This window comes from Podarcis gaigeae (genome assembly GCF_964106915.1).
Source record: "Podarcis gaigeae genome assembly, chromosome: 18".
Classification (NCBI taxonomy): Eukaryota; Metazoa; Chordata; class Lepidosauria; order Squamata; family Lacertidae; genus Podarcis; species Podarcis gaigeae.
The window spans coordinates 9,026,710-9,038,937 of NC_139696.1; the positions used below are offsets into that span (position 1 = coordinate 9,026,710).

General features: G+C 48.8%; 1 protein-coding gene across 19 annotated transcripts in view; it reads left to right on the forward strand.

Annotated features, from left to right (window-relative positions):
* The window catches only part of PTPRS (protein tyrosine phosphatase receptor type S), a 307,055-nt gene that overhangs the window by 119,258 nt on the left and 175,569 nt on the right, over positions 1 to 12,228 (forward strand). For all 19 annotated transcript variants that reach the window (XM_083720166.1, XM_083720154.1, XM_083720157.1 and 16 more), the window contains one exon: positions 1,127 to 1,296. In XM_083720166.1, coding sequence (XP_083576292.1) covers positions 1,215 to 1,296 — 82 coding nt within the window. In that variant the 5' untranslated portion in view covers positions 1,127 to 1,214. The remainder of the gene's footprint in view (positions 1 to 1,126; positions 1,297 to 12,228) is intronic.

Sequence of the window (12,228 nt, forward strand, 5' to 3'; positions counted from 1 at the left end):
ACCTAAGCATTAGGAAGAACTTCCTGACTGTAAGAGCTGTTCGACAGTGGAATTTGCTGCCAAGGAGTGTGGTGGAGTCTCCTTCTTTGGAGGTCTTTAAGCAGAGGCTTGACAACCATATGTCAGGAGTGCTCTGATGGTGTTTCCTGCTTGGCAGGGGGTTGGACTCAATGGCCCTTGGGGTCTCTTCCAACTCTATGATTCTATGATTCCATCAACGTATATTTGATTGAATACAATTGTCTTTCAAATAATGTACAAATTTGGTCCAGTCCTTGATGAACTTTTAGTTCTCGGTTTATTCCCATCATTTTGGCCAGTTCTGCAGACTCCATCAGCTTCAGTTGCCATTCTTCCTTTGCCGGTAGTTCCTCTTTTTTCCACTTCTGAAGCTACTACCTTTCATGCCTTGTTTGTGAGATTATTTTGTGTGGCGGAGAGGATCTTCTGTTGCTCTTGGACATGCGTAGGCAAACTAAGGCCCAGGGGTCGGATCTGGCCCAATCGCCTTCTAAATCTGGCCCATGGACGGTCCAGGAATCAGCATGTTTTTACATGAGTAGAATCTGTGCTTTTATTTAAAATGCATCTCTGGGTTATTTGTGGGGCCTGCCTGGTGTTTTTACATGAGTAGAGTGTGTGCTTTTATTTAAAATGCATCTCTGGGTTATTTGTAGCGCATAGGAATTTGTTCGTTTACCATATTTTTCACTCTATAAGATGCACCAGACCACAAGACACACCTAGTTTTGGGAGGAGGAAAACAAGAAAAAAAATATTCTGAATCTCAGAAGCCAGAACAGCAAGAGGGATCGCTGCGCAGCGAAAGCAGCAATCCCTCTTGCTCTTCTGGCTTCTGGGGTAGCTGTGCAGCCTGCATTCGCTCCATAAGACGCACACACATTTCCCCTTACTTTTTAGGAGGGGAAAAAGTGAGCCTTATAGAGCAAAAAATACGAAATATAGTCCTGCCCCCCCACAAGGTCTGAGGGACAGTGGACTGGCCCCCTGCTGACAAAGTTTACTCTTGGAGATCAGAGTGCTTGGCTGCATGCGCAGTTCTGCAGCAGCCACCTTGGAAAACCCTTCGCAGTCTAAACTTGCATCTCTTTCCCTCCTTCCGCAGGTCTTGACGCCGTTCCAGAGGCGCTGTGAGTTCTGCTAAACTGGGGGGGCCGCCAGGCTGGAGTCAGAGAGCTCCACCCGCCGCCAGCATGATTCCTGCCTCTGGATTAACACTGCTGCTCCCCCTTGCCAACCTCGTCTACTTGCTGCTGGTGGGCTGCACCGCTGAAAGTAAGTGAAGCGCACACACCCCCAAAACTCCACAATCTATTCTGGTATCGTGTGCTCATTTTCTGAAATTGCACAGTCTTCATTAAAAACATATCATCAGGTCTGGGTGCGAATGAGTAGCAAGCTCCCTACATGCTCTCAAGGTGCTCTTTGTTATTGCATGTTTTTTTACTCTAAAGATTTGTTGGTGTGTGGGAGTGGGGGAGAGGAGTCCCTAAAACCTAAGAGCTCCATATAGATGAGCTGATAGGGCTGTTCTTCTTTGGAGATCTAGATCAAGGGAAGTAATAGTGCCACTGTATTCTGCTCTGGTCAGACCTCACCTGGAGTACTGTGTCCAGTTCTGGGCACCACAGTTCAAGAAGGACACTGACAAACTGGAACGTGTCCAGAGGAGAGCAACCAAAATGGTCAAAGGCCTGGAAACGATGAGGAACGGTTAAGGGTGCTGGGCATGTTTAGCCTGGAGAAGAGGAGGTTAAGGGGTGATATGATAGCCATGTTCAAATATATAAAAGGATGTCACATAGAGGAGGGAGAAAGGTTGTTTTCTGCTGCTCCAGAGAAGCGGACACGGAGCAATGGATCCAAACTACAAGAAAAAAGATTCCACCTAAACATTAGGAAGAACTTCCTGACAGTAAGAGCTGTTCAACAGTGGAATTTGCTGCCAAGGAGTGTGGTGGAGTCTCCTTCTTTGGAGGTCTTTAAGCAGAGGCTTGACAACCATATGTCAGGAGTGCTCTGATGGTGTTTCCTGCTTGGCAGGGGGTTGGACTCGATGGCCCTTGGGGTCTCTTCCAACTCTATGATTCTATGATCCCTTGTAGCCAAGTAAACACAGTCTTAACAATGAGTCCATAAGTGACTGTGGAGGCCAATTCTGGATCCACACATTCTTCCACAGTGGGGACATTGGTTTCCAGGTGGGAGTTGACCACGGTGTGGATTTGCCAATCCTAGCACGTTTCTCCCTTGCGTTCTGAGTTCGAGTGTCTTCAAAGCCCATGACGCCTTTGGTAAAGGCTGTTCTCCAACTGGATCGCTTGCAGGCAAGTGTTTCCCAGTTATCTGGGTTGTTGTTGTTTAGTCGTTTATTCGTGTCCGACTCTTCGTGACCCCATGGACCAGAGAACGCCAGGCACCTCTGTCCTCCACTGCCTCCCACAGTTTGGTCAAACTCATCTGGGTATATACTACATTTTTAAAGATTTGCCTTGAGAGAGTCTTTACATCTCTTTTGTTGACCACCAGCATTACGCTTTCCATTTTTCAGTTCGTAATAGAGTACTAGTTGCTTTGGAAGGCGATAGTCTGGCATCCGAACAACATGGCCAGTCCAACATGTCAGCCCTGAAAGATTGTGTCTCTCTTTACAAACGGGTGCTAAGAGCTTCAGATGAGCACCATCTCTAGGTCCCATCTACTTCAAAGGCAATGGTTGGTGGTGACACAAGAAACAGAGCCTTTTCTGCAGCTGCTCCCAAGCCGAGAAAGACAAGACCCTTTTAGTGCTTGAGACCCTGGAGAGGTGCTGCCAGCCAGAGTGGAGAGTACTGAGCTAGATAGATGCCGTGGACCGGTTGGACCCAGAGGAATGGTGGGAGGCACCAGCTGGGGGACCCCCAAGGGAAGAAGGCTCAGAGCCCGGGGAGGGGTGGTGGGGTGACAATGAGTAGTTAAAGGGAGAAGACTGGGAGGAGGAGGTGTCAGAAGCTGAAGAGGCAACAGGGCTTAGTGAGCGGGGAGAGTCTGTGGCAGAGAGCAGTCCAGACTCAGAGGCAGAAGCTGAAACAGGAGAGGAGGGAGGCCAAGAGGCAGAGATGAGTCCGGCTGGTGAAGAGGCACGGGTATCTCCTTGTCCTGCTGCAATAAGCTCCCCTTCCCTCTGGTCTCCCAGCACCAGGAGAGGCATAAAGAGGGCAAGGGAGAAGTTAGTTCCAGGCAGGCACAGTCTCAGATTGCATGAGGAGGAGACTTAGGCAGCTATGGGGAGGTGGAGACTTCCAGTCTCAGCAACTGGGGGCAATATTTGCCAGAGATGGGTCGCTGTGCTCATTAGACCTGACACTCCTGTGCAGATCCTGTTTTTTTTTGTTTGTTTGTTTGTTAATAAAGAGTTAACTCCAACTTGCACAGTGTGATTTACTGCTGGCTCAGTCTTGGGACGCGGGTGGCGCTGTGGGTTAAACCACAGAGCCTAGGACTTGCTGATCAGAAGGTTGGCGGTTCGAATGCCTGCAACGGAGTGAGCTCACGTTGCTCGGTCCCTGCTCCTGCCCACCTAGCAGTTCGAAAGCACCTCAAAGTGCAAGTAGATAAATAGGTACCACTCCAGGGGGAAGGTAAACGGCGTTTCCGTGCACTGCTCTGGTTCGCCAGAAGCGGCTTAGTCCTGCTGGCCACATGACCCGGAAGCTGTACGCTGGCTCCCTCGGCCAATAAAGCGAGATGAGCGCTGCAACCCCAGAGTCGTCCATGACTGGACCTAATGGTCAGGGGTCCCTTTACCTTTACTTTACCACTGTAGTTGAGGTGGAAACCCCATAGACAGACATACACTTATTGTTTTGGGGAGGCTCTCCCCAAAATCTTCCATCTCTGGTTGGTGGTTCCTTCTCTCGTATTTCATGCTGTCGTGATGGGAGAGTTTGGGACAGTTTCTCTTGTCTTCTTCATCCCCCCTCCCCTTTCTTTCTCTCTCTCTCTCTCTCTCTCTCTCTCTCTCTCTCTCTCGTTCTTGTTCTTTGTTTCTTTTGCATCCAAGGACACTGAATTAAAGTGTCACCTTGTTTAACTGCTTGATCAAATTAAATCAAGTCGCAGTGATGTCATCTTCTCTTCCCACGCTTCCATCCCTCTGTTAGTGCTATATAAATAAGTCAGATGGGGCGGGTGGGGTGGGGGGGACAAGAGGACAAGGTGAGCAAAGGGAACCCTTGCCAGGTTCTTCAGCTGGAATTAAAAACAGAGCTGCAACCGAGTGGAGTCGCATGATTCCTCTGAACGTTCAAGATGGGCTCTTGGATGGGCTTAGATTAGGTGAATTAGATTAGAAAAGGACCGCCAAAATGATGGAACGACACCCCCTTGAGGGAAAGGTGTATATAAATTAGGTTACTGCAAAGCATTGTATGTAGGGCTGCCTCTGACGACGGTTTGAAAACTTCGGCCGATGCAGAATTTGGGGCAAGATGGTTTGATTGTATCATGCCAATCCTGGCCCAAATGCACCAGCTGCCGGTTAGTTTCTGGCCCAAATCAAAGTGCTGGTTTTGACCTAGGAAAAGGTAAAGGGACGCCTGCCCATTAGGTCCAGTCGTGGCCGACTCTGGGGTTGTGGCGCTCATCTCGCTTTACTGGCCGAGGGAGCCGGCGTACTGCTTCCGGAGGTCATGTGGCCAGCAGGACTAAGCCGCTTCTGGCGAACCAGAGCAGCGCACAGAAACTCTGTTTACCTTCCCCCTGGAGTGGTACCTATTTATCTACTTGCACTTTGAGGTGCTTTCGAACTGCTAGGTGGGCAGGAGCAGGGACCGAGCAATGGGAGCTCACCCTGTCGCGGGGATTCGAACCGCCGACCTTCTGATCGGCAAGTCCTAGGCTCTGTGGTTTAACCCACAGTGCCACCCGCGTCCCAAAGTGCTGGTTTTGACTTACAAAGCCTTAAATGGTTCGGGACTGCAAAAACTCAAGGACCCCCTCTCTGTATGTGAACTGCCCTGGACCCTGAGATCATCATCCATGCCCTTCTTCATCTGCCGCCTCTGCCAGAGGTCTGGAGGTGTGACAGCATGAGAACAGGGCCTTTTCTGCAGTGGCTCCCTGTTTGTGGGACGCTCTCCCCAGGGAGGCTCACTCCATTGGTTACAGCTTGGCACTGATGGCGCAAAGGTTGCAGGTTCAGCCCCCATACGGGACAGTTGCATATTTCTGCATTTCAGGGTCTTGGATTAGATTATTTTTACAGTCTCTTCTAACTCTCCAATTCTACGATTCTATAGCTTTAGGCACCAGGCTAAAACATTCATCTTTTCACAGGCTAATTAAACAACCTATGGCCTTTTAAACTTTTTGGGGGGGGGTGCTATGGATTTTGTTATTATTATGGTATGCATTTCCTGTAAGCAGCCCTGTGATTTTTTGGATGAAGGGTGGTATAGAAATTTAATAAATGGATTTAAAAGAGTAAAAATACTCCTTCTCTATATTCCTCAAACCTGGGAGGTTGAATCCTCTCTATATTCCCTTTTTGGGGGTGGGCAGCAAAAACGACCAAAGGGGCTGTGGCGAGTCCCTGATGAGGAACGGTCGCAGCATTTGGGGCTTTTCTGGTTTAGAGAAAAGGCGAGTTAAGAAGGGACCTGATAGGAATTTATAAAATGATGTATGGCAAGGAGAAAGCAGACAAGGGAGAAGTTTTTCTCCCTCTCTCTCATCTGGGACATCGAAGGAAGTTGAATGTTTGGAGATTCAGGGCAGAGGAAAGAAAGCCCTTCACCATGGAGCAGAGAGTTCAACTACGGAACTCACTGCCACAGGACTGCCAGTGATGGGCGCCAACCTAGATGCCTTTAAAAGAGGATTGGGCAAATTCTTTGGGGAGGATGCTGTTGATGGCATGGAAACCACAAGAGAGGAAAGTTTCTCTTGTCCTCAAATTCTGCTTGCTGATTTCCTAGGGGATCTGGTCAGCCACTGTGAAAACTAGATGGGTCGCCGCCCTGATCCGCCAGGTGGTTCTTATTTTCTCCCAAGTCACGCAGTGTAGAAGCTCCATCCTGTTTTGTATTGGTGGGGGGACAGAGGGGAGGTTGTTAAGCAGAGCCACCGCCCCACTGCTGGACACTGTGGGTCATGAATGGCTATAAAACAGAATTAGAGGAATCCATGGATTGGTACCTAGCAGTCAAATCCTTGGAGGAGAAGGCAGCAGATGTTCCCCCTACCCCTGACCATTTTGGTCACCATTTGGCCTGAATGTGACTCGCATTGGGTACAGCCACATATCTTGCACTAGCCAGCCCAGTGGCTAAGAGACCAGTAGTTGAAAATTGCTCTCTTCCTTTTTCTTTTTTGCATTTTTGTGGAATCAATTTCTTTTTCTATACGCTCTTGTTTCTGAACACAGGCCATTCCCTATTGGAAGCAGTAGAACGGGTTTGGTCGGCCTTCTCTGTGCAATCCAACCAGGACACCCTCAACTGGTGTCTTATGGAAGGAAAGGCCAGCATCATGGTCTTAGTTTGTTGTTGCTGTTGTTTAGTCGTTCAGTTGTGTCCGACTCTTCGTGACCCCCTGGACCAGAGCACGCCAGGCACTCCTGTCTTCCACTGCCTCCCGCAGTTGGGTCAAACTCATGCTGGTAGCTTCGAGAACACTGTCCAACCATCTTGTCCTCCGTCGTCCCCTTCTCCTTGCGCCCTCCATCTTTCCCAACATCAGGGTCTTTCCCAGGGAGTCTTCTCTTCTCATGAGGTGGCCAAAGTCTTGGAGCCTCAGCTTCAGGATCTGTCCTTCCAGTGAGCACTCAGGGCTGATTTCCTTCCGAATGGAGAGGTTGGATCTTCTTGCAGTCCATGGGACTCTCAAGAGTCTCCTCCAGCACCAGAATTCAAAAGCATCAATTCTTTGGCGATCAGCCTTCTTTATGGTCCAGCTCTCACTTCCATACATCACTACTGGGAAAACCATACGGACCTTTGTCGGCAAGGTGGTGTCTCTGCTTTTTAAGATGCTGTCTAGGTTTGTCATCGCTTTTCCCAAAGTGGTTTCTCCCAACCCTTTTCTCTCCATGGTTTTAGTTAGGAACGTCAAAGGGGCTATTTGCCCAGATTTTTCAAGCTTTTACTCAGTTCGTTTGCAGGCAGGCGGGTTGAAGCAGGAAGAGATTTATTTCCATATAGAGTAGGCACACAGAAATATGAATATGAATTTTATTTATACACTAGCCTAGTTTAAGATACTCTAAAGTATCAACTCCACCACCCCCAGCACCCAAAAAAACCCCCTCTAATTGACTCAAGAGCATAGCATCATGAAGTGGGGGAAGAGAAGAGAGAAAGTGGGGGGGGGGGAGAGTGAAAATGCAGGAGCTATTTGAATAATTTATTGTCCTTTGAAGTTGCAAGAGAAATTTCATCTGCCTTGGGGAGTAATTTCTCCCCGTTCTAAAAGGGTTTTCTCCTCCTTTTAAACTCATCTAGAGGATGGTGTTTTTTGGGGGTGTGGGGGGTGGATTCCCCCCCTCCTTTTTGCATTTTCTGCATAATTAATGAAGCCATCACTCCTCTCTCTCTCTCTCTCTCTCTCTCTCTCTTTTCCTTTTCTGTCTCTTACAAACCTTAGAAAAGGAGAGGAGATGGTTGTGGGGGAAGGGATTTCTTCTTAATTAATAGAAATCATTAGAGATGGTTAGATCACATAGATAGATCACATAGATAGATAGTCAGACCAGGGGTCAGCAAACTTTTTCAGCAGGGGGCTGGTCCATTGTCCCTCAGACCCAGAGATGCATTTTAAATAAAAGCACACATTCTACTCAGACCCAGAGATGCATTTTAAATAAAAGCACACATTCTACTCATGTAAAAACACCAGGCAGGCCCCACAAATAACCCAGAGATGCATTTTAAATAAAAGCACACATTCTACTCATGTAAAAACACGCTGGTTCCCGGACCGTCTGTGGGCCAGATTTAGAAGGCGATTGGGCCGGATCCGGCCCCCGGGCCTTAGTTTGCCTACCCATGATAGAAACCATAAGGTTCCTTTTAAAGCCATCTATGTTGGGTTAGGGTTAGGGTTTGACTAACTTTTGCAAAAAGACAAAACAGTTATCCTAATTAAATTATGCCAAGAAATGGAAAACATCTAAAGAAGGCAGTTAAGGAAAGGAAAAATGACTCAAATTGAGATGGTGGATGGAAGTCAGTCCAAAAGATTAGAATATTAAGGTTTGATAATTTAGAATTGCAATTATGGGGAACGGGTGGTTGGGGAAAATATGTAGTTATTATGTATTTTTATGCATTTTTTTATCTTTAGGTTTAGTTTGAATTATGTATGGAAATTGTCTATGGATGTATGCATATGCAATGTAATAAAAATATTATTTTTAAAAAGGTTGCTTTCACACGGCAGTTCGTTTCCTTAATGGCTAATTCCTGCACCAAATGTGAGCTTTAGCATGACACATTCTGCAAAACCGAGGGAGTACATTGCGTGCTTGTCCCTCATTTATGTGCTATCCGATTCCACGTTATATCTGAGCTTTTGCACCACATAAAAGCCACTTCCGGAAATCTAGCAGAGCACATTGGAAGTTCAGTGCTCATGTGTTATTTGATTTGGGGGGGGGGGGAGATTCGTTTGCAGGCCGCTCAAACCAGAAAAGTGTGGGAGGGAAGTGACAGCCTCCTTGCTGTCGCTCCCACCGCCTCCTCTGGGCTGGGGGGCAGAGAGGCTGGTCCTGCAGCGCCAGTTCTGTGGCCTGCTACTTCTCTGAGCCCCTTTGGTGGTGGGGGGCCGCAACGCGGTCCCTGCCCCTCTGCGGGAGGGGTACTCTTCCTTCCCAGCCTGGGCCCCCCACTGTAGTTGTCCTGGTTCACCCAGAGGGGAAGTAGCTGCCCGAGTCCTGTTAGAATTCCTGCTCCGTGATTGCAGTCATGGGATTGTTGTCTTTCACATGACGGTATATGTTTTGACTCCACAGAGTGGGAAGTGATGGAGACGGGATGTTTGTGTTACTGTGTTCCGTGAAGTGGGAGTACAGTGGTACCTCGGGTTAAGTACTTAATTCGTTCCGGAGGTCCGTACTTAACCTGAAACTGTTCTTAACCTGAAGCACCACTTTAGCTAATGGGGCCTCCTGCTGCTGCCGTGCCGCTGGAGCACGATTTCTGTTCTCAACCTGAAGCAAAGTTCTTAACCTGAAGCACTATTTCTGGGTTAGCGGAGTCTGTAACCTGAAACGTATGTAACCTGAAGCGTATGTAACCCGAGGTACCACTGTATTGTCTTTTGTTCTTTTTCTCTTTGCTGTCGGATGCTAGAGAGAGAGGGAGCCGTGTTACAGTGCTCCGTGTGTGTTTATATGTAAATAAAGTAGATTAGCCAAAATGCTGAGTTGCTGAGGTCTGTTACGCAACTGTGAAGAGACTGCAGATCCCTAAGTGTGCTGGTGTCTGTTGGCATCGGAAGACCAGGAGGGAGAGAACATGCCAGTCGGGCATGTGTCTCTGCCAGGGTCCTACTCGAGTGTAGGACAAGCTCCTGACAAGTCCCTCAGGGGCGTTTCCTCCTCGTCGCAGCTGCACAGGTATTAATCCTTGTGATCCACTGCGGCAGGTCTCCCACCTCCTCCTAGCTGGACATGATGAAGTCACATTGGCTCTGGGTGGACGTAGCCGCGGTGCTGGCCAGTCCACCATCTCAGTCGGCCTCCCCTCCGCTGGTGCCCTGCTGCTGGTGCTGGGTTGCGCCGATGGCGCTGAAGACCTTCCAGACCCAGGAGCTTCCTGCACTCAACTGGAAGCTGTGCCGGATGTTTGGCTTCCGAAAAACGTTCACAAACCAGAACACTTATTTCCAGGTTTGCGGCATTCAGGATCCAATTTGTTCGGGAGCCAAGCCATTTGAGTAGCAAGATACCACTGTAGTTGTTTATTCCCTTGACATCTGATGGGAGGGTGTTCCACAGGGCGGGTGCCACCACCGAGAAGGCCCTCTGCTTGGTTCCCTGTAACTTCGCTTATCACAGTGAGGGAACCGCCAGAAGGCCCTCAGAGCCCAAGCTGGACAATGGGGGTGGAGACGCTCCTTCCAGTATACTGGGCCGAGGCCGTTTAGGGCTTTCAAGGTCAGCACCGACACTTTGAATTGCGCTCAGAAACATCCTGGGAGCCAATGTAGGTCTTTCAGGACCGGTGTTATGTGGTCTCGGTGGACACTCCCAGTCACCAGTCTAGCTGCCGCATTCTGGATTAGTTGTAGTTTCCGGGTCACCTTCAAAGGTAGCCCCACATAGAGCACATTGAAGCAGTCTAAGCAGGAAAAAACCAGAGGATGGACCACTCAGGTGAGACAATGTGCAGGCAGGTAGGGTCTCATCCTGCGTACCAGGTGGAGCTGCTAGACAGCTGCCCTGGACACAGAATTGACCTGCGCCTCCATGGACAGCTGTGAGTCCAGAATGACTCCCAGCCTGCGCACCTGGTCCTTCAGGGGCACTTCTTGTTTCTTTTCTTTTTTTTATAGGTTGGGGAAATTTGAGGCATCAACACCTTTTGGTTCTAAGAGAGTTATATAAAACTTTTGCCAAAGAAGAGGGGGGGGGGGGTTAAAGAGCTTTAATTGTAATCAAAGTGCTGACACTGTGTTCGCTATAAAGTTGCAAGCAGCTATGCTATAATATCCGTCCAGCAGAAAGGAAAGCGAGGGGGTGGATTGGTAATTCATACCCAGAGTACCTAACTGCAGACATATGTTTGCAAATCAATTTTGCTGCTCTCCTGGCTCTGCAGGAGTAACCTCAAACCAAGCGCAAGTGTTCATGTTGAAATACCCGCTCCTCTCCCTGCTTTTAGAAGACAGGCAGATTTCTTAGAAGTCTTATTATACACACTCAAGTCAGGCTCAGGAAAAGTAACACACTCCATGAGGCTCAGGAGAGAAATCGCACACACTCAATAAGGCTTGGGGGGGGGGGGAATCCAAGATCAAGGGGGGGTGGAGGGCAGAGGGTGCTCTCATTCTCTGCATTCACCCAGCCCTCCTGAGATATCTACTAATTGATTATGACCCCCTAAAATCACTCATGGTTGCCAGATTCCTGATCAGCGTCCTATCCCTAAAGAAGAGAAACGGTCTCCTGTGTGATTCGGATAACCCCTTTAAACCATGACCTATGTTTTAGGTGATATCACCATTGTTTTAAACCATGATCTATGTTTTAGGCGATATCACCATTGATATCCTTGATTAATTTATGAGCAGAGGGCGATATATAGGTTACAAATTTATTGTAATGTATGATGGTGGTCTTTGTTTTTGTTTTGCTCCGGTTACTGTTTGTCTTTTGTAAGTTTTGGCGATTTTAAATTTGGAGGTTTAAGTATAATATGTTGGTATGGGAAACTGTCGTGTAACGGGCCAATGGCTGTAATAAAGATCAATCCAATCCACCCAGCCCTCTGCGGGGGGCACCTGGTTCCCCCCCCCCCGATTCTGCACCCGGGGACACACCCGCCCCCATGCTATAGCACTGACAGAAGTGAGCCAGCAGCAAATCACATGGAACAAGTTGGAATTAGCAAAACCAGGGTCTACACAGGAGTGTGTCAGGCCTCACGAGCGTAGCAACTCAACCTCCATCGGATCTTGCCCCCGTTAAGCGGTTGCCAAGACTTCAAGGTCCCTGCCTCCCCAGAGCTGTCTCATACCTCTTCCTCTCCAGGATTTCTTCCTCCAGGACGGGGAGACACCTGTGTCTCTTCGCCAGCCAGACTCCACTCTCCCTTCTCCCTGCCTCTGATTCTGAACTGCTCTCTGGCACAGACTCTCCCCGCTCACTAAGCCCTGTTACCTCTTCAGCTTCGGACACCTCTCCCTCCCAGTTTTCTCCCTCTTGTCTCTCTGACCTTCTTCCCCAGCTGGTCCCCCCCCCCCCGCTACCCCTCTGCATCCATGACACTCCAACAGGCTCTTCTCATCTTACCATCTCTTTGCTGTGCAATTTTGCAATACAAGGCGATTTTGGGCCCCCATCACCTAACCTGCTCCCTATCTGTGGTGGTAGAGTGTCCAGACATAAGGTCAACCACATTCTATGGCAGGGGTCAGCAAGCTTTTTCCAGCCGTGGGCCGGTCCACCGTCACTCAGACCTTGTGGGGGGCCGGACTATATTTTGGGGGAAAATAATAATGAACTAA